General features: G+C 51.7%; 1 protein-coding gene and 1 pseudogene across 1 annotated transcript; one reads left to right on the forward strand and one right to left on the reverse strand.

Moving 5' to 3' along the window:
• Positions 1-13547: 13547 nt before the first annotated feature.
• Positions 13548-14967, reverse strand: LOC149345715 (venom allergen 5-like). Its single transcript, XM_089541185.1, has 2 exons — positions 14182-14967; positions 13548-13595 (listed from the first exon to the last, which is right to left on the reverse strand). The coding sequence occupies exons 1-2, from the start codon at positions 14965-14967 to the stop codon at positions 13548-13550; spliced, it is 834 nt and encodes a 277-aa protein (XP_089397311.1).
• Positions 14968-18927: 3960 nt separating this feature from the next.
• On the forward strand, positions 18928-20856 carry LOC149345716 (uncharacterized; annotated as a pseudogene).
• The last annotated feature ends 5182 nt before the right edge of the window (positions 20857-26038 follow it).

Raw genomic sequence — 26038 nt, forward strand, 5'->3', positions numbered from 1 at the left:
TGAGACTGATCACCTGACCCTTCAAAATGATCTTGACACTATTGTTGATTGGTGTAAAGACTGGCAAATGATTCTTAACCCTAATAAATGTAAATCAATGACTTTTAGCCGCAAGCATGTTATTTCTAACTTCATATACTCTATAAATAATACCTCTCTATCAAGGGTTACGTCGTACAAATACCTTGGAATTCAGTTCACACCAAATCTTTCATGGTCTTCTCATATTTCTGCAGTCTGCAACAAAGCATCGAGGACATTAGGTTTCATACGCCGGAACCTTCGGAACTCACCTAGCTCCGTTCGAAAACTTGCATATCTTACATTTGTTCGCCCACAGCTGGAATTTATCTCACCTATATGGTCTCCCCATCAAAAATATCTCATAGATATGCTCGAGTCCATTCAAAGCAGAGCTGCCCGGTACATTTTTAGCAATTATAGTCCCCTCGCAAGTGTATCCCAGCTTAAAAACCTTAATGACATACAGATACTTGAAATTCGTCGCTCCATTTCACTTCTGTGTTTGTTCCATAAATATGTTCACACCCGTCCTTCGTCGTTACCTCTGGCATCACCTTTCCGCTCTTCACAACGCTTACACAATCAACTCAGCTTCAACCGGATATATGGGAAGACCCTGTCGTTTAATTCCTCTGCATTACCTAGAGCAATAAAACTCTGGAATGATCTTCCTGACAACATACTACAATCAACATACTACAATTCTACAATCATGATCTCCTAGACATAATGCGCTCTAACCCAAAGAAATTCTGGAATCTGATAACGCCCAACAAAAACAGCTCATACAACATTTCTTTGAAAAGACAAGATGGCACACACGTTCCGCTTTCAGAAGGCTCTGATACTATGAATTCCTACTTCACCTCAGTCTTCACCCACGAACCACCGGACAACATGATTACTTTACCGCAACTTAATCTTGATTCAATGCCACCTGTTACCATCACATCTGAGGGAATTTCTAAGCTCATTGAAAATCTCAAGCCGTCTACTTCCCCAGGACCCGACAACATACCTGCCAAAATCCTCAAAGGAACCAAAGAACTGTCTAGCCAAATCCTACAGCTCATTTTCGACCAATCTCTAAAGACCGGCCAAATTCCGGACGATTGGAAAACAAGCAAAGTTGTGCCCGTTTTTAAGACTGGTGACCGCTCTGACCCCTCGAATTATCGTCCTATTTCATTAACATGCATCTCGTGTAAACTCTTTGAGCATATACTGTACTCCAATATTGCAGATCACCTCGATAAAAACTCTTTTTTCTTTCCCAAACAGCACGGTTTCAGGGCAGGCTTCTCATGTGAAACTCAACTCTTCGAATTCACAACTGATCTTCATCTAAGTCTAGATTCTTTATTTCAAACAGACGCCATTTACCTAGATTTCTCTAAAGCATTTGATCGCGTTCCTCACCAACGCCTCATCTGTAAACTCGCATGCCTGTCACTCGACCCTCTAGTCTTTTCCTGGATTCGCTGCTTCTTGACTAATCGCTCGCAGTTCACCGTCATCGCTATCACGCATCTGCAACTACCGTAGTTATCTCCGGTGTACCCCAGGGTTCCGTCCTTGCTCCACTTCTCTTCCTAATCTTCATCAACGACCTGCCATCTGGAATCTCGTCATCTGTTCGTCTTTTTGCCGATGATTGCGTCATTTATCGCCGAATATCTGATAACACTGACCAGGAATTATTACAGGACGACCTAAATAAAATACAGAAATGGTGCTCCGACTGGCTCATGCAGCTTAATATTTCGAAATGTAAATGCATGCACATATCACGCAAACGTTCCATTACTAATTTCCAGTACTCCCTGAACTCTGTGGCGCTGTCAGTAACGAATTCTTACAGGTACCTTGGCGTCGAAATAACGAACAAATTAACATGGTCAGACCACATTATCAAACTTTGCGCAAGCACTTCCAGAGCACTTGGCTTTATCCGAAGATCACTATCAATGTCCCCCCCACCAATCAGACAACAAGCATACGAAACATTCATTCGCGCTAAAATGGAATATGCCTCAGCAATATGGAACCCTCACCAGGCCTACTTAATACAACTGCTCGAAGCTATCCAGAATCGGGCAGCGCGCTTCATAACGTCGCAGTATTCGTCTCGACACAGCGTTACCAACCTAAAATCGTCTCTCGGCCTTGAACCATTAGCATTCCGCAGAAAAGTATCAATTCTTTGTATTTTCCACAAACTATACTTTAAATTCCCTGCACTACGCCAAACTTTGTTATCTGCTCCCTTACGCTCATCTCGCCGATTATTCAACTCCCTCAGCATTCAGCGGTTGCATGGTTCATCCAACGCTTTCAACAAATCTTTCCTTCCCATCGCCATAGAGGAATGGAACAATCTTCCTGAAACCGTTGTCATCGAAACTAATCCCACCAGATTTAGGCAGCTAACAACAGACCACTTGATCCAACTATAGCTACTTCCCTCGCGATGCTCTGAGTGCAATTTGAACTGCTTGTGTTATTGCGACACCCCCCCCCCCCCAAGTGTTTTCCCACTTATTTCATTTCCGTACTTTTTAATGTGTAATTTATATACTACTGCTTTGCCATATATATTCTGTTCTATTTGAATCACCTGACGCTAATTTCACGTCAAATTAGTTATTCTTGTTATTTTTTGTTCTTTTGTTATGCTTCTCTATGCTTACATGCTTTTGTATGACTGTTTCACATCACTGTCTTCCCCCCCCCCCCTTATGTAATGTCCCAGACGGGATCTTTAAGGGTTCAATAAATGATGATGATGATGATAATCTCTTTCATTGATCCTGGTGAGTTTAAAAAACATCTATGTATACATTTATTGCCATAGTGATGTTCGAAATGTACAAGAGTTTCATTTGTTCTTAACGTTGTTTTCCCATTTACCACTTCTGTTACCCCTGGTTGCTTTTTTTTTCTGATGTTCGTGTTTCGCTTTTTTTTCCCCTCTATTTTCGTGTGTGATGTTATTTTCTCCGTTTTGTATAAATTTCGTGTTCCTTTCTTGTATTTGACTTGTACCGCGTTCTTGTACCGATATTACGGTTTTTTCCATCTGTATATACCTTTTTTCGATTTGCCCCCCTCACCCAATGCTCTTCGGGGCCTGTGAGGTACTAATAAATAAATAAATCCTTGTACTGCATACATCGAAGCTATCTTAAAGTTATTCAAGCTAGTGAATTCCAGTATATTGAAGTGAACGAATGGAGTCCAACTTTAGCTGGGGCTGAGCATATAATACAGTGCTACTTAGGCTCCAACCTGCTAGGTCGATGAGTAAAGTAGCGCAAAGTTTGTTCGTTTTATAAAATTCGTTCTTGCTTTTTCCAGTTTGACTCTCTGTACATGTATGCTGTAAACATCTGCTTTTCTATCATTATCATCTACAAGCACGCCTCCTGGTCTTCCTCGACGCCGAATTCACGAGGGGAAGGGTTTGGAAACCTTCCTTGAAGTAACAAACAAGATCCTAATTTCGACTGACACCAAAACCAATTGTTAAATAAGTTGGTTGGTTTATGGGGTTTAACGTCCCAAAGCGACTAAGGCTATGAGAGACGCCGTAGTGGAGGGCTCCGGAAATTTCGACCACCTGGGGTTCTTTAACGTGCACTGACATCGCACAGTACACGGGCCTCTAGAATTTCTCCTCCAAAGAAATTCAACCACCGCGTGTTAAATAAGTATACAGCCCCTCTTTACAAGAGCTGTTCTCTGAAAGCAGAACTATCTCTGCGGCAAATTTGCGCCTAGATTTGGTTTGTGCTTTATCTGGACAGATTCACGGAGGGAAAAAATTTGGACATAAAAGAATCTTTCTAAAAAGCTTGCAATCTTCCTTACTAAAGCACTGTGTATCCTAAAATTTGAAGAGGACATTTTCCCTGTCTCACGACATTCTAGCGCACAATTGAGGCAAACTCTGACGGTTCCTACCTTCACTCAAAGGTTCTCGAGCCGCGACCGCAAGACAGAACACTGGCGGTAGCCAAATAAAAAGGAACAGTTTCCGGACAAACTAATGCTATTTGCAAACATGGCGCTGGTCGGCCGCTGGAAGCACGGCGCAGGAGTTTGCGAAGAAGCCGTAGCCAGGAAACAGAAGCACAGGTGGAAGAGCCAACGCCTGGGCGGCGACACAACCACAACATCCGATGTCAACACAATAATGAAGTTAGGCAACGCCTTCTCGAGTACTCAGACAGATACAGAGAGGGGGGAAATGCAGGGATGTGAACCAGAAATGTTTCCGGTTGGCTACCCTGCACTGGGGAAGGGAATGAGGGGATTAAAGAGGGAAGAAAGAAGGAACAGGAAACACAGTCACAATCTGTCAATGAAGGCAGTCTCTCGCAAAAAAACCGAACAATGCCTTGTAAGCCTTGATGGCAGTAGACTGTTGTGGACACGGACCGAGGATCTTGGCCTCTGTGGAAGGGCGAGGATCAAGGCGGTCCAGACCACAACGCATCTTACGTCTTCCGTTCACAAAGACACGGCACCCACACAGGAGATGTCTGATTGTCTCTTCACAGACACAGTTTACACAAGAAGGGCTGTAGGCCATCACGATCTGGAAAGGATACTGATTTGTGAAGGCAACGCCGAGCCATAGACGGCCCAGTAATGTTGTTTCACGACGCGCTACATTACATGAATGATGGAGGCGCAGTCCAGGGTCCCGAATACTCAGGAAACAAACAGTATCAGGCGGGTGAACAAGCTCTCCACCCGACTGCGATCCGGTATAGAGAATTCTCTACAGGTGAAAACGCTTCCCTCGAACTTTCTGCTGCTCCTTTACACCAAGCGTAGTCCCCGACGCCGCGGGCATCCAGCTGACGGTTGGCCTCTTTTGCACATACGCAAGGCCATGCGCGCTGCTTCTTGGAGCGCGTTTCAAAGCTCGCGCGCTTGGCTCAGGCGTGTTCGCAACACTGCGAACGACAGTCAAACAACTTCGAGTGCTTTCCGCATTGTCCGCATTGAAAAAGGGCTTGCTGAAGTTAGTGTGCTTGGGGTTCCACTCTCGAAGCTCATTATTAGAACTTTCTTGAATTTTTAATTTTATTCTTTTTTATATTATCGTGAGTCTGTCTTCTGACCTAGAGTAGTAACTCCCTGACCAAAATGTACGCCAGATTTTTTTGGGCCTGTTTTTAAAGCGGTAGTGTCATGGCTTCCGTCCTGCAGAAGATACGGTGTCATCATCGTCGTTGTTGAGGGCGAAAAATCCCCGGAAAAGCAACCTGGGTTGGCCACCCAGGTCGCGCGACGTTGCAGAGTCAGCAAAACCTGTCCTCCGGATAGTGAGAAAACCGTCCACAGTGACAGGTGGCAGTCAAATTAAAGACTGGTCGCGAGAAGTTGTTCAGGAAGAGCAACCTGGATCGGACAAGCCCCACCGCTGTAAGCATGTATAGCCGGCCAAATGTTTAGCTGGCGTGCGTCTCGGTTGCGTTTTCCGCGCTCCTGCAGCTTATGACGAGAAAAAAACTTGCGAAAATATCACATCTAAGCACAGGCTCACTAAACCCGGAATGGTGCGACAACTGGCAGATGGCCCTCAACCTGGAGAAAACCGTCTGCATGACCGTCACAAGAAAGAAACAACCATTAAACTTCACTTATGGAATTGAACAGAAGTCCCTTACAAAAGTAGAGCAATTCAAGTATTTTGGTGTGATTATTAGCTCCGATCTACGATGGAACAAGCACGTGACACACATTGCCACAAAGGCACATTCCGCGCTTTATACCATAAGACTTGCTTATGTATAAACAAAACTGTTAGCCTACATTTCACTTGTCCGCTCAGTTATAGAATACGGTATTATTGCCTGGTTGCCCTACACTAAACAATATATTGATAGATTAGAAAGTGTTCAGCGAAAAGCTGTCCGCTTCATTTATAACAAATACAGTCGCCATGACTCTCCCTCACTGCTTTTACAAAAAGCCGGCCTATCTACAATTCACACACGTGCTCGACTGTTGCGGCTTAAGTTCTTGTTCCTCCTCTTGAATAACGACACAAAACTTGATAAAACTAGATACCTGCTTACGCCTAATACACGTATCACAAGAACAAAACATGAAAAACATCTATCTGAATATAGATACCACAGTGATGCATTCAAATTTTCATACTTCCCGCATGTAATCCGTGAGTGGAATATGTTGCCTTCGGAAATTGTAAGCCAGCTCACTCCTGAAGCATTCGTGTCGAAGGTAGCAAACCACTTTCAAAACGGTTAACATTGTCACCATGTGTCATTTACCATGTTTCTTTCTATGACAGTGAAAAGTTCCTTCTCTGCAGTCTTTTATTGTGTACTTTTTCATGCATATGCGCACCCAATCCTGTTACGGCCTCAAAGAGAGGCCAACAGTATGTAATAAATAAATAAATAAATAAATAAATCAATAAATAAATAAATAAATAAATAAATAATATTGCCACGTATCATTGTAGCGTCCGTTCGTTCGCACAAGGCCGCAGAAAAGGGATGTTATCATTTTTGTTCGTGACGCGAGGAGCGGCCGGTATAATCTCGATTGTTCACAGCCTTGAACAGCTGCATCTACGTGTTTCCAGATTACTCTAGATGATCTCGGCCTGTTATCTCGAAGTTTCCTTGCCGGCTTTAAATTGAACGATGCCGCGAGCAGTGGGCATTCGTAGTTCGACGATTGACGAGCACGCTTGTTGCTTACGCCGCCACCGACATACTTTATCGCTTACGACATACTTTATCGTCCTGCGCGGCGGTCGAGTATCGGCATTTTTACTGCATTACTGACATGCTCAGTGCTGCGTCACTGCGCATGTGCTTGAATGATCAGAGAATTAAGTTCATCTGTTTTGTTGTATTTTCTATGCTATGACAGATAAAATAAACTTCTCTTTCTACGCCGCCACCGAGTGATTCAGTTCTTTTGCGGGCGCAAGTCAGCCCAAATAAAGAGCTTCGTTTGCAAGCATTTCTGGTGTCTTCCTGACCGCTGGACTGCCGTCACTAGAACGTGACATCTGGTGGAGGTGCTGAGTAGCCTTTCATGTTCCGGACACCCCCTACAATTCGTGACGCCAGCCCTCTGAGTCATCTACCGCAGGACCTGAGTCCAGTCCACCGCGCAAGCGGACGCCTGCAAGGGGACGCACCTGAGTTCGGCATTCTGCCGGACCCTACCCGGAAGCGAAAGCCAGCAGAAACGTCTACCATGAGCTTGCCCCAGACGATGACTCATTCTTCAGCAGCCCCGAGTGCCACCAACCTTCGACGCTTCGCCTGGCGCCGACCCCGAAGAATGGCTGGAACAGTTCGACCGTGTGGCTGTCTTCAACAACTGGGATGATGCTACGAAACTTAGGTACGTCTACTTCACCTTGGAGGGACCAGCAAGAATCTGGTTTGAGAATGAGAAAGCTAGCCTCACGAACTGGGAAACCTTCAAGGAGCAGCTTCTGAAGGTCTTTACGAACGTCGTGCGAAAGGAGAGAGCCCAGCAGCTGCTACAGTATCGCATACAACATCCAAACGAGACCGTTGCAATGTACACTGAGGAGATGAAGCGTCTCTTCCGACGTGCCGACGCAGACATGAAAAAAGAAGAAAAAGTAAAGCTTCTTATGCGAGAAGTCAAAGAGCAACTCTTTGCCGGCCTCGTCCGGAACCCACCGAAAACCGTCGCGGAATTTGTAGAAGAGGCATCCACGATGGAAAAAAAATGGCTGAGGCTTAGCTAAGATTAAGCCTAGTCAGATGCGAAGCATATTGATGGCTAGGCTTGGTAATACATGGCTTTCCTTGGTTGACGTTCATCCCGCTCTTCATCGGTCTCTGTGGCACGCTGAAGCTTTCACTTCTCGTTCAAATCAGCCCTGCTTCTAGGCGGCATCCCAACACTTGGCCGCCTCGTAAGTGCCCGGAGAGCGAGGCAAGCTCAGCTTTATACCGCTGCTGTAGCGTCACGTGGTCAGCTGCAGCGCCTCTGATGTGGAGCCTCCACCGCCGCGGCCGACCGCGAAGCCGGCAGCCCATCTCTCCTCTGCTGTGACGTCATGTTGTCACGTGGTCAGCCGCCACGCCTCTGATGTGGAGCCTCCACCGCCGCGGCCGACCGCGCGAGCCGGCGTCCTCTGCTGTGACGTCATGTTGTCACGTGGTGTCACGTGGTCACTCTAAAGGTCAATGGTAGCTCCACCGCCGCGCTCGACGGGCTGTAGTGTAGCTCTAGTAATATGCTTCGCATAAAACTCTTGATGCTAGAGCCCGCCAGTATGACCGCCAGCAGCACGTTTTCTCAGCAAGCTGCCTGGACACCGCTAACAACAACGACCTGCGGGAGGTTATACGTCAAGTTGTGCGTGAAGAGCTCCGACGATTGCTGCCAACGGGAACGCAGCCGCAGCCTACTTCGCTCACTGACGTCATCCGGGGTGAAGTTCAGCAGACCTTGGGTGTGACGCCATCACCCACACAGCCTCTGCAGCCCCCAGTCATGACTTACGCCGCAGCAGTGCGCCGTCCTGCACCTCGACGATGGGACCCAAGCCCCTATCGCTCACAGCCAGCTGCGTTGGACCGCCGCCCTCTCGCCCCAACCCGCCCGTCCTACGAGCGCCGCACACAGACGAGGAAATGCGACGAGTGGAGAACTCCTGACCAGCGCCGTCCACTATGCTTCCACTGTGGCGAAGCCGGTCACGTCCTCCGGCACTGCCCATACAGAAGACTGGGCATCCGAGGCTTCTCTTACGACGCTCCACGACCCCGACCCAGCCAGCCACCAGCCGAAATCGAGGAGTTTTTGCGTCGGGAAGGATGCTCATCGCCGAGCCGCCTATCACGTTACCCGTCGCCATCTTCATCGCGCTTTGTATCTCCTAACCGAGGTTACGCGGTGCGTGGACGCTCCCCCAGCCCCCGAAGGTTAAACTGAATAAAGCAGCCTCTGGAGGTGAGGTTGCTTCTAAGCGCAATGACAAAGATCCTCCATCGACGAGTTCTCAAGACCATGCCACTACGACGACAAAACCGACGACGACAACACCGACGACGACAACACCGACGACGACAACACCGACGACGACAACACCTACGACGACAACACCGACGACGACAACACCGACGATGACAACACCGACGACGACGATAACACCGACGACGACAACACCGACGACGACGACACCGACGACGACGACACCGACAACACCGACGACGACAACACCGACGACGACAACACCGACGACGACAACACCGACGACGTCAACACCGACGACGTCAACACTGACGACGAGAACACCGACGACGAGAACACCGACGACGACAACACCGACGACGACGACACCGGCGAAGACGACACCGACGACGACAATGACGACGCGGCCAGTCTTGAAGCTTTTACCGCGGCCCCGTGAAGTAACGTGGGAGTACGCCCAACGCAGCCTCACTACTCGACGAAGCCGAGATCGGACACCGAAGACAACGTACAGTACGAGAACGCGAACAAGTGATCTTGAAGTTACGGTCGACGGTCACGCGGTCACTGCCTTGGTCGACACGGGAGCTGACTACTCAGTCATGAGAGGGCCACTCGCTGTCCGACTCAGGAAAGTGACAACAACTTGGGATGGCCCACTGATCCGCACCGCAGGTGGTAACCTTATTACGCCGTCAGGACGCTGCACCGCGAGTTACAGTAAATGGGCGAACCTATGATACAACCTTCCTGGTCCTACAGAAATGCTCGCGAGACGTGATTTTGGGAATGGACTTCCTGAATGAACATCGGGCGATCATCGACCTTAGATCCAAGTCGATCAAGCTTTCCACGGACAAAGCCATATCTGCCGCGACGACAGCGACTCATCACATTGCCTTAAACGTCCTCGACGAAGCATTGAGCGTGCCGCCCCGATCAAGTGTCGTCGCCTGCATAGGTACTGGAGACATCGAAACTGCCGAAGGCGTCGTCGAGGGGAACACCCAGTTACTCTTTGATCGAGGACTGGGCGTCGCAAGGGGAGTCGCCCAAATCCGGAATGGCCAAGCCCAGGTGCTGCTAACCAACTTCAACGAAGAACACCGGCATCTAAACAAAGGTACGACGATTGCCTTTCTCGACGAGCTGCCAGACATCAGAGACATATTTGCCCTCCCCGACCAACCCACAGAACCATCTAACCAAGGCCATCAACCCACGTTCGACATCAACCCGGCATTACCCCGGAGCAGACAAGACCAAATACGCAGTCTTCTTCAAAGGTACAGCGATTGCTTCTCATCAGCATCGAATGTGCGACGAACCCGACTTGCCAAGCACCGCATTGTCACAGACCAACACGCCCGACCACTGCGGCAGAGCCCCTACCGCGTATCGCCGATAGAACGCCAAGCTTCCGCAAGCAAGTAGAGGAAATGCTACGTGACGACGTCATCCAGCCAAGGAGCCCCTGGGCAGCACCATTTGTCCTAGTGAAAAAGAAAGACGGCACCCTTTGCTTCTGCGTCGATTACGGCCGCCTGAACAGCATTACGAAGAAGGATGTCTACCCCCTCCCCCACATCGACGACACATGGATCGGCTATGCAACGCTAAGTACTTCTCATCGATGGACCTGAAGAGCGGCTACTGGCAAATTGAAGTCGTCGAAAGAGATCGCGAGAAGACTGCGTTCATCTCACCAGACGGACTCTTCGAGTTCAAGGTGATGCCATTCGGCCTCTGCTCTGCCGCAGCGACGTTCCAGCGAGTAATGGATATGGTGCTCGCAGGCTTGAAGCGGCAAATTTGTCTAGTCTACTTAGATGACGTTGTTGTCTTCTCCTCAAACTTTGAAGACCATCTCAGAAGGCTTCAGATAATGCTGGAAACAATCAAGTTTTCAGGACTAACACTGAAACCAGAGAAGTGCCACTTTGCCTACGAGGAGCTGCTGTTCTTTGGTCACGTCGTAAGCAAGGATAGAGTTCGCCCAGACCCCCATAAGACGGCTGCGATCGCAGAGTTTCCACAGCCTAATGACAAGAAAGCTATACGCAGCTTCCTTGGATTGTGCGCTTATTACCGGCGATTCGTCAAGAACTTTTAGCGCATCGCTGAACCTTTGACCCAGCTTACCAAGGCTGACGTGCCTTTTAAATGGGAAAGGCCGCAAGAGGAAGCTTTCAACGAGCTGAAGCGCCGCTTACAGTCCCCTCCTGTGCTCGGGCACTTCGATGAAAACGCCGAAACCGATGTTCATACCGGTGCAAGCAGTATGGGCTTAGGAGCGGTCCTCGTTCAGAAAAATGGCAGACTGGAGAAAGTTATCGCGTACGCTAGTCGTTCACTGTCGAGAGCCGAAGCCAACTATTCGACGACAGAGAAAGAATGTCTCGGCATTATTTGGGCCACGTCCAAATTTCGCCCCTACCTTTACGGACGGCCATTCGAGGTTGTGAGCGATCACCATGCTCTGTGCTGGCTGGTCAATTTGAAAGATCCCTCCGGCCGCCTTGCTCGTTGAAGCCTGCGTCTTCAAGAATTCGACATAACTGTATTCTACAAATCTGGCCGCAAGCATTCCGATGCAGACTGCCTATCGCGAGCCCCCGTAGACGCAGCACCGGAAGAGGAAGACGACGACGCTTTCCTAGGACCGGTAAGCGCCAGTAGTTTCGCGCAGCAGCAGCGCTCGGATCCTGAGTTGCAAAGCCTAGTTGATTATTTGAAAGGCAAGACCGCATCGCCTCCCCGGGGGTTCAAGCGCCCACTGTCGTCCTTCGTCCTTCACAGTAATGTCCTCCTGAAGAAGAACTTCGCGCCCAACAGGACAGTGCATCTTCTTGTCGTACCCAAAAATCTCAGGCAAGAAATTATGCAGGTATGTCATGATGAGCCGACTGCAGGGCATCTCGGGATTGCTCGCACGTTGCACCGCATCCAGAAGAAGTACTATTGGCCGCGGCTAGCTACCGACGTTTCCCATTACGTGAAAACGTGCCGTGAGTGTCAGCGACGCAAAACGCCTCCGACTAGACCAGCCGGACTCCTGAACCCCATACCACCGCCAACTAAGCCCTTTCAGCAAATGGGGATGGACCTCCTCGGCCCCTTTCCGACTTCATCATCAGGCAACAAGTGGATCATCGTGGCCACTGACTACATGGCCCGCTACGCCGGAGTAAAAGCGTTGCCTAGTGGTACCGCAACAGAAGTTGCCAAATTTTTTGTCTAACAAATTCTCCTGCGACACGGCGCCCCCGAAGTGCTCATCAGAGACAGATGAACGGCATTTACAGCGGAGCTGACGGAAGCCATTTTAAACTACAGCCAGACAAGCCATCGGAGGACAACTGCCTATCATCCACAAACCAACGGACTCACAGAACGTCTGAACAAGACCATCGCAGACATGCTCTCCATGTACATCGACGCCGAACACAAGACGTGGGACTCCATTCTGCACTATGTGATCTTCGCCTATAATACTGCCGTCCAGGAGACAACCAGGTTTACCCCATTCCAGCTGGTATACGGCAGGAAGTCCACGACAATACTCGACGCAATGCTCCCGCACGTTTCCAACGAAGACAACCTCGACGTCGCCGCCTACCTTCATCGCGCCGAGGAAGCCCGAAGACTTGCGCGGCTTCGCATTCAAGACCAGCAGCACACCGACGCCCGACGCTACAATCTGCGCCGACGAGAAACGCATTACAAGCCAGGTGATCGTGTTTGGATATGGACGCCAGTTCGCCGCCGTGGATTGAGTGAAAAGTTGCTGCGACGCTACTTTGGCCCTACAGGGTTCTGCGTCGCATCGGTGACCTCGACTATGAAGTCATCCCCGACGGCACGACAGCATCTCAGCGACGCCGCACACGCCCGGAAGTCGTACATGTCGTACGCGTGAAGCCATATTATGAACGCTAAAGGACTCGAAGTTTGAATTCTCCGTGTTTATTTTCATTTTAAAGCATCGAGACGATGCCTCTTTGGGAGGGGGGTAATGCTACGTATCATTGTAGCGTCCGTTTGTTCGCACAAGGCCGCAGAAAAGGGGTGTTATCATTTTTGTTCGTGACGCGAGAAGCAACCGGTCTAATCTCGATTGTTCGCAGCCATGAACAGCTGCATCAACGTGTTTCCAGATTACTCTAGATGATCTCGGCCTGTTATCTCGAAGTTTCCTTGCCGGCTTTAAATTGAGCGATGTCGCGAGCAGTGGGCATTCGTAGTTCGACGATTGACGAGCGCGCTTGTTGCTTAGGCCGCCACCGAGTGATTCAGTTTTTTTGCGGGCGCAAGTAAGCCCAAATAAAGAGCTTCGTTTGCAAGTATTTCTGGTGTCTTCCTGACCACTGGACTGCCGTCACTACAACGTGACAATATTGAGCTTTCTTGAAGTTTTCTTCGTCGTAAAGCGCAGGAGCGTAGAAAAAGCGGCCGTCGTGCACGCTAGCTTAAGATTTGGCCGGCTGTGCCTGACATCGCAGGGCAGTGGCTCATCGCTTAAAAGCTCCAGCACTGCTCGAGGACGGGTATGATGTCTCCTAAGAATCCATGAATGTAAAGTCAAATCGCCTGCAATTTGTTTTCTTCTCTTTTGGCTTACGTGGGGCACTCTGGTGGCAAATGAAAGCCCTTTTTTAATGCACGGCTCTAACTCCATAACCGGACAGAGCTTTTACAAAAAGGATGCATCGCAATTGCCCCACCATAATCTCGGAAGAAAGAGAAACGGTGGATGAAAGCAAGGTGCTGCGTCGTTACACACCATATTTTTTATTATGAAATCAAGGCACGTTATATGGGAAGAAAGAAGTGTGCAGGATGAGTTCCTCATTATTAATCAGCCGATTAAGTAAAAAGTGCAAAGTCGAAAATTGTTTCAGGTTTCTACAAACCGCCTGCCTTGCGCCAATTCGGTTCATAGAATCTGTAAAACAGATAAATAATAGTGCACGTGGCTACCCCGAATAGAAATATCAAAAACAGGTCGACGGTAGACCAGAATCCATTTCTGCTTCGCGGTGGTGACTTCTGTTCTTTTTCTCGCTGTTTATCTCTCTTGCCAGTCAGAGTGCGATTTTGCTTTCTGCTTTCAGTCCATTTTGTAGTGATCTTGTTATCTTGAACCTTGCTATGTCTTGAACACAGTCCGGTTGCTTTGATGCACACGGTGTCGTTCGGACATTCGGAACAAGTAGTGCCAGTCCGGTAGATGGGCTTTGCAAAGACATTACCGGTGTCGTAATTGCAGATGAACAATTGCATGTTCGTGAAGTTAGAAGGCACGACATGGCTGTACTCAACAAAGCCGCAGCCGATGTAACTCGTTCTCGACCACACGAGCTGGGAAAAATGTCCGATGAGCACGTTGCGAATGGGGATGAAGCGGCTCACATTCTTCGCCGGGTAGTCGAAGTACTCGATGAACCAGCTCTCGATGCGGCCGGGCCAGTCCCTGGAGTGGAAGCGGACGTTCCTCCCGCTCCAGGCTATGTTCTGTCCTGTTCTGTTGAACCTCGTGGTGAATCGGTCATCCGCCCGGTCGTGGTAGACGTTCCCGTTTTCGTCGGTGCACTGTTCGGCCTTGGCCTGTGCCACGGAGGCGATTTCGTCATCCCACTCGAGTTCCATCATGTCTGCGGCCGGAGGGAAGTCGTGGAGCTTGCCCAGGGCCACCATGCTTCGGTAGTCGTTGTGGAGCTTGAGGATGATGCGGCGCTCTTCCGGGGTTATCGTTCCGTTCACGATGATGCAGTTCTTGTTAGGAGGCTTGCAGGCGGTGTGGGAAGGGCTCCGCCTCCGGTATTCCACCTTGCAGTCTTGGACGGTTGGCTCGGCGAGTAGACAGAAGGATGCCGCCGCGATTAGGAGCCGCGATGATTGCATCATGCTTGCCTCCTTGATGTGGTTCATGGAAGGGAGCACAAGCAGATGTTCGCGTTTGCAGGCAATGAAAGAAAATACTTCTTCTTCATCTTCGTCTTCGAGGAGATGGGAAAACGTTTCCGAACCTTATCGAGCAAGTGCTTGCAGTTCACTCTTTACAATGACGTGAGTAGTGACATGGTACAAGTGAATTTTGATTTGATGTGCATAGAAAAGCCGAGAAACAAAGCGAAAAGAAGGCAGGAATACATAAACATTATTTTAAACACCATGCAACACGGCCAAGCACTAGAGGCAATGTTTAAGAAAATAAAAAGTAATGTCTGGTTTGTTGGCTTCAGGCTTTCATACATTGAAAAGAGAGAATGTTTTGCGATATCAGCTGCAAGTGCAGCAAGTGTTTTTCAATCTTTCATTTTTCTCCTGTGTATTCGAATATTATGTTGTTTCTAAAATTCGCTACCTAAGATATTGACTAATACAATAGCATTTATTTATAAAAATAATGAAATAAAAGTCGCGGTTGCAGGAGAATTTACTCTCTCATGGCAGTTGCGCCAAACACACACACACAAGACAGGTTACGGGACGAGCGCAAACTTACAACTGATTTTATTCAAAATACAAGGCACATATTTAAAGGAAGAAAAATAGAATGCACTTTGAGCATGCGCATCGAGATTATACATAATGTAGCAATCAAAAGCATTCCAAGGTCTGAACTTACATCGTCTTATCGAGAAAGGCTACCTCACTATTGTACAGTGCAACCGAAGAATCACTGATACATGCTTGTCCTTTTTTCTTTATGAAATACGCTTCCATCACTTCACGTGCAATTGAATCTCGACTTTTGCCCAGAACTCTGATCTCATTAAGCCGTGGCCGACAGTGACTGCAGGACAGGCAATGCTTTGCCAAATTTGATCCCTCCCCCGTTGTTAACGATAACCCATGTTCCCGTGCGCGATCGTTCAAGCAGCGTCCAGTCTGGCCTACGTACGTTTTTCCACAAGTCAGTGGTATTTCGTAGACAACTCCGACGGCGCATTCTGCAAAGGGCCTAGCGTGCTTCTTGTCACAACCACTTTTCTTTGTTCCTTGATTGGTGATGCGGGGGCATAGCTTTGCCAGTTTGGACGGTGCTGTAAACACCATTGGCACATTGTACTTTCCCGCCACCTTCTTCAGGTTGTGTGACACCTTGTGCACGTACGGCATGACTACTGGTCTTGCTTTGCTTTTCGCCCTTTGCCGCGCTTTCCCTTTCATCTTTTGCAGTAGCGTCTCAGCCACAGCCACAGCAAGGGCGAAAAGCAAAGCAAGACCAGTAGTCATGCCGTACGTGCACAAGGTGTCACACAACCTGAAGAAGGTGGCGGGAAAGTACAATGTGCCAATGGTGTTTACAGCACCGTCCAAACTGGCAAAGCTATGCCCCCGCATCACCAATCAAGGAACAAAGAAAAGTGGTTGTGACAAGAAGCACGCTAGGCCCTTTGCAGAATGCGCCGTCGGAGTTGTCTACGAAATACCACTGACTTGTGAAAAAACGTACGTAGGCCAGACTGGACGCTGCTTGAACGATCGCGCACGGGAACATGGGTTATCGTTAACAACGGGGGAGGGATCAAATTTGGCAAAGCATTGCCTGTCCTGCAGTCACTGTCGGCCACGGCTTAATGAGATCAGAGTTCTGGGCAAAAGTCGAGATTCAATTGCACGTGAAGTGATGGAAGCGTATTTCATAAAGAAAAAAGGACAAGCATGTATCAGTGATTCTTCGGTTGCACTGTACAATAGTGAGGTAGCCTTTCTCGATAAGACGATGTAAGTTCAGACCTTGGAATGCTTTTGATTGCTACATTATGTATAATCTCGATGCGCATGCTCAAAGTGCATTCTATTTTTCTTCCTTTAAATATGTGCCTTGTATTTTGAATAAAATCAGTTGTAAGTTTGCGCTCGTCCCGCAACCTGTCTTGTGTGTGTGTGTTTCGCGCAACTGCCATGTCTGAAGTATTCAACCAACTAGCCCGACAACACGTTCTACTTACTCTCTCATATTGTAAAAAGCAAGAACGGGCCGTTAGAGAAGAATAGGATAAATTAACGCTGCTGCGTGTCTTTCTCCCTTCGTCCTCGTCTTTTATTGCATGTTAACAGTCTTTTATTGGGTGCATATTTTGTGCGAACCATGTCTATTGCAGGAAAGACGGCAGGCGCTTATTTATTCAGGATCCCGCACTCTACCTGGAGGTTCTTTTATTCTTGTTTCAGTCTGATCGGCGTCCTGAGAGACGCCATTTCACCCCAGGAGCAATGCGCTCAACAATGGCAGCTCAACAGCAGTGAACCGTATGAGGCAGTCCACGGACGATAGGCAATTAAGCGCGTCACTGCATCCTTCCGGCGTCTTTTCCAGGACGTTTGAAATTGCGCTCTTTAAGACGTTGCCAATATATCCCAGATGGCAATGATGAGTCATCGGGAACATTTTTTCGGCTTCCCGCCGGATGCTGCTGACAGGCAGGCTTTGTAAGGATTACGCAAACACAGCATGATACCGCGAATCTTGGTCAAGGGACTTTCAGTGGTCCCTTGACCACTGCTAAAATACGCAGCAGAAGTGCCTACCCAGCGAATGGGAGACTGTATAAATAATATTATCCTGTTCGTGACGTGGTGCACAGCCCTTGATGGCGGAAGAAAATTTGAAGGGCCTTCATAACGTGCAGCGCATTTTTGGTGGCACACAAACGCCTAAGACATAAATTCTGATTCTGGGCGTACCATTACCTTCACTTCACTTCACTTCTCTTTACTACCTTAAAGGCCCCCAGGATTGGGGGTATTGCATAAGGGGGGGGGGGATTACATGTAAAAAGCAGGTTGAATAAACAAAGAAAATACGTAAGGTACATAAATTATTCGCCGTTGAAGGTAGTTGGTAAAGAGTTCGTAATTGTTTATGGACAGGTGATTGCGGCGATGTCACGTGAAAGGCTGTTCCAGTCTTTGGCTGAGCGTGGATAGAATGACGACGCAAATGTAGTTGTACGCGTACATGGCCGGGCTACTTGAAGGCGATGACCAATGCGGAGGGAAATGCGTGCCGGCAGATCGATGTAGGGCGGACGACGAAGTGAGCTGAAATAAAATTTGTGAAGCAAGCACATACTAGTAATAGGACGCCTACAAGCCAGGGATGTTAAGCCTGCCTCTGCTTTTAGTGATGACATACTGATATTATATGAATAGCATGAATATATGAATCTTGTGGCTCGATTTTGCACTGACTCCAGAGAATTTATTAGATAATTTTGGTTAGGGCTACAAATAGCACAGGCGCATTCCAATTTAGAACGGACAAGTGATTTGTAGGCAAGGAATTTTAAGTTTTGTGGCGCATTACCTAGGTGTCGTTTTGACATATCCAGTGGGCCTCTTAGCGGTTACCCTTGTTGCGTCCTATAGAGGGGCCTGGGTGACAGAGTATGTGAAAGCAGACACTAACTGATAATGCTGTAGTGTACGCTGCGGGTGGTGTTAAGCATAGAACGCTTATATTTGTGGCTGTTAGCAGGTTCTTGTGAGCATTGGACGAAAACTGTAGGTAACATGATCCCGAACAACGTTCCGAAGACGAGGTGTTGTGGTAGAAGTGCGAGTTCTACATCAAGAAAAAAATGGCTGGGGTTCAATATGGCTTGAACCCAGTTATATGAGCGAAAGCTTAGGCATGGTCTCCGCAGTGTCAAATGAAAAGCCAAGGTAAAGGTGAAGAGTGAAGCTGAAAGGTTGTGGGGATACACATGAAACCCCTGCCCCATTGTAACGGCCGCGCGTAATTATCACGCGATGCTATGCGCGCGCCGTTCGGGAGGTTTTGCGAGGGAGGGCACTCTCGCCACTCCCGCTTCCTTTCGCTCCCCGCCGCGACGCCGCTGCAGAGACTTTCCCTCTTTCCCCACTTACAACGGAGAGACCTCCTCTCCACAGCCCGGGAGGAGACGCGTTTCTCCCGAGGCTCGCTTGTCTTCTGGCGGGAGCCGTGCACACGCATGGATCAGAGATCTGCCACGGAGACCGCTGCCCTTATCGCCCGGCCACCGTGTGTGACTTGACCGCCGCGGGCCGTGAGCGAGGAGCCACGCGAGGTGAGCGGAACCTTCTTCCCCCACATTTTGCGTGCGTTCTTTCCTTTGTACTTTTCACCCCCGTACGCGAGCGGAACCCTCTCCCTCGTTACGGTGGTTGTATTGTTGCTGCTGCACTGTATTGCTCGGGAGCAATAAACGCTCATCCGAGTAGCATACTCGTGTTTGTCCCCTCTGGCCCGAACCCGCCGTGGTTGCGACTCACCGCACCGCGGGTTGGGGGTCACAGCTCTGACTGCTAGGGCTGTCACGCTTGTGCTAGAGAGCGACAACTGCTGCTAGCCCTTTGAGCGTTAACTACAAGAATAACCCCCATATTCTTGGCGCCCAACGTGGGGCCAGAGGTGTGACAAACCGAGTGTCTGTGTGAGCGACTGCCGACACACAGACTAGCCATGGCGGCGAGCGGGATTGACATCCAGTCCCTGCTGTGGTTGTCCAATACGGCTTCTCAGCAGCAACATCTTGGCACGGCAGTAACAACTACTGCAGGTGTGTTCCCAGAGGCTGACGCTAGCCCCTCTGATCTTATATCGTTTGAGCCGAGCGGTGCTTCACACGACACACTGGCTCAGACGAGCGGCGACGCTAGGCACTTCTCGCCAAGCGCTATGCCGCCATGTAGGGAGAGCATGGCGCGACATGTGCAATCTTGCTCATCCCACGGGGCCCCTCAGCCAGAACTACCTGGCCAGGCCAACCCCCAAGATGCTGTGTTGTGCAACGCCTTGCGCCTCATAGAGAGCCTCACGGGTATCGTGCAGAACAAACTGCAAACACCCGCTCCAGCGGCGAGTCCGAGGCTAACGGTGGACCTCCCCAGCTACGGCGGCTATCACGATCTTGTCAGTGCCAACGAGTACCTTGAGCGCCTGCTGACCTACCAGCAGGCGACAGGGCTTTCCGATGGCGAGATTCTGGCGCGTGTCGTGCCAATCTCACTGACTGATCAGGCTGCCCGCTGGTTCCGCCTTACTGGCTATCGGTCTCGCACAATGGAGGAGTTCCGAGCGAGGTTTCGCGAGGAGTTCTTGCCCGCAGATTACGACCGTCGTCTGCGGCGCGAGTTGGAGCTGCGTACTCAGCATCCGGACGAATCGTTGCTTGAGTACGTGAGGGCGATGGACGAACTCTATCGTTTTGCAGACCCCTCAGCTTCGAACGGCGAGAAGGTAGAGCGTGTCACGCGACAAGCTCACCCTACCTTCGCAGCCTACCTACGAGGCGTACCGTTCAGGGACTTGGACGAACTCGCCTCGGCAGCCAAGGGCATACAGGCGGACATACTCGCCTCCCGCGCGTATCGGCCACCCCCGCCAGCGTCACAGGCACTTGAGCCGCGATGCGCCTGGAACGGAGACACTTTTCGAAACCGTTCCCGGGGAGCCGAAATGGTTGCATTCAGTGACGGGCAATTGAGAAACGGTTGGGAACTGTCAGACCGAGCTCTCGACCCGTACACGTATGCTATGCGGTGAGCACACGCTGCGCGTGGCCAAGGTATGCAGAATCGGGACCGACATGCCGACCCGATGACGCTAGACCAAAGGGCATCTGCGACGGTTCGCCCGGCAGGGAGGAACGGTCAGCCGGCGCGAGGCGACAACTGCCCCACCCGGCAATGGCCGAATACCCTCTGCTACCGGTGCAACCAACGAGGGCACTACGCCCGGGAGTGCAGTCGCGCCGTGAACCGAGAGCACGCGCTTTCGGGAAACGAACGCAGCCGCCGGTGAGCAACCCTTCGCAGCCGGCGGCGTCAACAGCGGTGCTCAGTGAGTCACACGAACTCTTAGCCCCGCTGGCTTGTCGTTTGGAACCACCCAGCGACACGCCAGTACCGCTTATTGAGCTTACAGTGGCACAACGTAAGTTCATGGCATTGCTAGACACAGGAGCGAGCGCATCCCTGTTTGGCGACGAGGTATGTGAGCATCTCCGTCGGAACGGACTCCGACTGCGAGCGAGCAACCTCACGTTCCGATTAGCCAGCGGCACTGCACACGCGAGCGGTGCCGCGCGGCTGGTGGTGCGGTGGGAGAAAAGAGTGAGGCGCCAGCGCTTCGCTCACCTCCCCGGCCTATCGGTTCCAATTATTCTTGGTAGAGACTTCCTCGCCAAGACGGGCATTGTTATTTGCGTCTGCAACGGAGGATATAGGGAACGAGCACGTGGCACCCTGAAACCTTTCGTTCAACCCCGAAAAGCGTCGAAAGCACATTCGCTTTCCGATGCTTCGCGCGCAGACGTACGCAACGATCGCCCGAAAAAGAGCCTCGAAACGCCTTCGGCCCGGCTGAACTACCAGCCTGTCGACCGCATCGAAAGGAAAAGCGCGGAAGGGAACCCCTCCCTTCCCGCGCGACCCCCTGTCCCCCCTGCGGTTGCACTCTGTGCCGCGGCGGCATGCAGGCCTCCCACCCGCTGCTGGACAACTCAGACAGCTTGTCGGGGGAGGAAAAAGCGCGTTTGTCTCTGCTCCTAAACGAGTACGACGCCGTATTCACGGAGCGGCCTGGCTGCACTACGCTGGTTAGGCACAAAATTGAGACAGGCGACGCTGTTCCATGGAAGTGCAATCCTCGGCCAGTCAGCTTGGCTAAGAGGAAAGCGCTCGATAACGCACTGGACGAGCTTCTCGATACAGGCGTTGTGGAACGATCAAACAGCCCTTGGGGGTTTCCAGTGGTGCTGGTGCCCAAAAAGGATGGAACAACCCGCCTTTGTGTGGACTATCGACGCCTGAACGAGGTGACACGGAAGGACGCATACCCGCTTCCGAGCATTCCCTCGACAGTGTCCAATGTTGGTGGAGCGAAGTACTTCACTACGCTCGATGCTAGCAGAGGATACTTTCAGGTGGAGATGACCCCTAGTAATCGAGAGAAAACTGCCTTCACTTGTCACAGGGGACTTTTCCAGTTTACCCGAATGCCGTTTGGCCTGGTCGGAGCGCCCGCGACGTACCAGCGTCTGATGGACCGTGTCCTAGGCGATGCAAGGTGGCACCACGCTCTTGCTTACCTGAATGACATTGTCGTGTATTCGGAAACCTTTGATGAGCACTTACGCCATCTCAGGGATGTACTGGAAAGGCTGAGATCTGCGGGAATCACTCTGAACCCGAACAAGACCCAGATAGCGGCGACCCGAATAACACTGTTGGGGTAAACGCTAGACAAAGGACGCCTTCTGCCGTGCGAAGACAAGCTGCGGGCTATTTTGCAGTTCCCGTCGCCGGCAGATATAGGCGGACTAAGGCGCTTTCTGGGGCTGGCGAACTTTTATCGACAGTTTATCCCAGATTGCGCAGCTCTGCAAGCCCCCTTAACAGCGCTGTTAAGGAAAGGTGTGAAGTGGCAGTGGGGACCCGAGCAAGAGGCGGCACTACGCCATCTCACTTGCGCGCTCGCGGAAACCACAGAGCTAAGGCTGCCTGGCCTGAACAGGGAATTTGTGATCCACACGGACGCTTGTGACCTGGGCTTAGGAGCAGTCCTGCTTCAAGAGCACGGAGGTAGCCTGAGACCGGTGGCGTTCGCCAGCCGCTCATTAACTCCCGCAGAGAGAAACTATTCCGTGACAGAAAAAGAATTGTAGCGCCCGGCGACGCTATAAAGCGCCGGCGCTGAGATCGGCGTTACAGCGCGCGCTAGAGGAAAATAAAGACGGAGAGCGCGTGCTCGTGGCGCACGCCCGGCACGGGCAGTTCGGAACTAGAAGCCTGCCATGCTGGTCGTCTCTTTCTGGTGCTCCGCTGCGACCCCGCAAAATCCTCAACAGTGGTGACCTGGCGAACCGTGCCTTCTATCTCAGCGGCGTTCCAGCATGGCGTACTGGCAGCACCCAAGTTTCGACCCGCCGCTCCCGGCGTTCCGGCCTGCAGGCGTCGGCGGGTGGTTCGCCCAACTGGAGGCTGCGATGTACCTGAACGGCATCACCATCCAGCCGTTCAAACACGAAGTCTTTGTGACATCCTCCCGGCCGACCTCCTGCGTCGGCTCACCTACTCTGCTTTCGGCGGCCGGCCATACGATGAGCTGCGTGCGGCCGTCTTGGCGTACTTCGTCGCCTACTACGTTCCGCCGCCGCTCTACGACGCAGCGGACCCGTTTTCGCCGCCGCCAGCCTCTGGCCCTGCACCGGCCTCGCTCGCGCCCACGCAGCCTTCATCAGAACCCGGCCCGCCTCAGCAGCCCCTCGCCGCCTCGCCGCCACTCCCGTCCAGCGTCTCCAGCCCGGCTGTCTCTCTCGACGCCACACCAGGTGGGATCCGCACGAGCTCCGCCTCGCGTCCTGCTCCCACTACTATCCGACCCGCGTCTCTGGCTCTGCCTCTTTGCGCTTCAGTGGCGTTGTCGCCAGAGCCTCCTGCAGCCAAAGACGACTCTGCGGCAGCAGCCGTGCCGAGGCTTCCGGCATCTCCATCTACCTCGTCACTACCGCCAACAGCTCTGCAGGCCTCTTCTGAGAGGTTGAAGCCGTCGCCCGCTGATGCTAAAGAGCCCTCGACAACGACCAAACCTGCTTGTCACACTCCCAGCCCCTCAGAAGGTCCGCAGAGCACTACTCGTCATCAGGAGCAGGATGAGAAAGCCAACCCGATGACAGCAGTAACAAGCACGGCGATCGCCTCCAGCCCCACTTTGCCTGAAACAGTTCCTGACCCAGTGTCCGCGCTTGCTCTCAAGCCCGACCATGCCCACACGCGCATCAGCACTGGCCAGTCGCTCCGGACGGCCACTCCCGCTTTACCCCAGCACCTGGAATTGAACCCAGCAACTTCCTCCGTCATCACCACAGCTGTCACCGTTGTCTCGTCGGTCACACCTGTGCCAACCCTAGTGGCCGGACCGCACTGCTCGCGCCCTACATCAGGGGCACCTGAGCCATGTAAGCCAGCCATTTCCACCTATTTGGACGACTTGAAGCTGGCGCTACAGCAGCGACACGACACCACGCTAAAGACCACATCTGTCCACGGAGCCGTTTCGACCGCTCCCTTGCTTGTGACGGCGTACTCTGTGTGCCAGCTTCCCGCCGACATCAGCTGCAACGGTCCAACACCAATGACACTTGTGCCAGCGGGCAGCACTACAGTCGGTGACGGCCCCACCATGGCCTCCATTGCCCTAATATGCTTTGTCAGCTCGGCACCCTGCATCATTCGCCCATTGCGCAGCAGCCAGGCTCGTCCACCTGAATCCGCGCCCTCCACCCGACGGCTCTTCCCGGACCCTGACATGAACTTACCGGACCCTCCCTCCATCGCGTGACCTCCATCTGTACCCCGTCGGCGCGCACATTTCGCCGTTCCGTCTAGGCGGGGGGCCCTGTAGCGCCCGGCGACGCTATAAAGCGCCGGCGCTGAGATCGGCGTTACAGCGCGCGCTAGAGGAAAATAAAGACGGACAGCGCCTGCTCGTGGCGCACGCCCGGCACGGGCAGTTCGGAACTAGAAGCCTGCCACGCTGGTCGTCTCTTTCTGGTGCTCCGCTGCGACCCCGCAAAACCCTCAACAGAATGTCTCGCGATTATCTTCGCTCTGCGGAAGTTCGACTACTATGTCGATGGAGTCGCTTTCGTGATTGAGACTGATCACATGGCACTCACTTGGCTGAGACGCCTAGGCGAGCCGTCCGGACGCCGAGCGCGATGGGCGCTACTCCTCCAGCGTTACGACTTTACCGTGCGCTACAGGAGGGGCAAGAACAACGTGGTGGCGGACGCACTATCGCGCGCGCCCGTTGTCGGCTTGGGAAGTAACAACACTGCCCACTCCGCCGCGCCCGACAGCCAGAGCAGCGCGACTGCCGCGCAGCTCACACAACGCCCCGAGGGAAGGGACACCCCGCCTTCCCAGGGCGAAAGCGTAAACCACTTTGAAGGCATCAGTTCAGTGGTGAGCGTTTTCAGCAGAAGGGAGCTATTGGAGGCACAGCGGGAGGATCCATTTTGTCGAAAAGTGTTCAACGGGCTCTGGGAGCCGGGCGGCGCGGCCGCGGCGCACATGGAGGCAACTGGTATTGTTGTCCGTGCGGGGCGCTCGAACACAGCTGGTAATGCTGTGAGCGCGATGGATTCCTATCTGCTCGACTCCGAAGGCATCCTGCTGAGATATATCCCCTCCGAGAAGGATACACACGAGTCCTTCAAGGTGGTGATTCCACGCACGTTGAGAGGAGCACTTTTACGCTACTTTCATGACACGTGCATCGCTGGGCATGCGAGTGGCCCTAAGACTTACCTCAAGTTGTGCCGCCTCGCTACCTGGCCTGGCATGAAGCGGGATGCGATACGCTACGCCCGCTCGTGCAACGTGTGCCAAAGGGTCAAGCCACGTGGTGGACGCCCACCTGGGCTTATGCAGCCGATCAATAGCCAGGGTCCTTGGCAAATTGCGGCTTGTGACATCATGGGACCTTACCCCAGGACTCCGAGTGGAAACCAATATCTGCTCGTTGTCACAGACCATTTCAGCAAATGGGTGGAACTGTTCCCACTTCGAAAGCTGACGGCGCGCGTAATCATGGGGAAGCTGATCGAGGTGTTCACACGATTCGGCTACCCCGGGCAGTTGATAACGGACAATGCATCGTACTTCACTGCCAAACTTTTCGTGGACTCCTGTGCTGCCCTTGGCATTAAGCACAGGACCTTGATGTGTGGATACACATGAATCCCCTGCCCCATTGTAACGGCCGCGCGTAATTATCACGCGATGCTATGCGCGCGCCGTTCGGGAGGTTTTGCGAGGGAGGGCACTCTCGCCACCCCCGCTTCCTTTCGCTCCCCGCCGCGACGCCGCCGCAGAGACTTTCCCTCTTTCCTCTCTTACAACGGAGAGACCTCCTCTCCACAGCCCGGGAGGAGACGCGTTTCTCCCGAGGCTCGCTTGTCTTCTGGCGGGAGCCGTGCACACGCATGGATCAGAGATC

Source organism: Amblyomma mixtum, chromosome 4 (genome assembly GCF_055824585.1).
Source record: "Amblyomma mixtum isolate Tamu chromosome 4, ASM5582458v1, whole genome shotgun sequence".
Lineage (NCBI taxonomy): Eukaryota > Metazoa > Arthropoda > Arachnida > Ixodida > Ixodidae > Amblyomma > Amblyomma mixtum.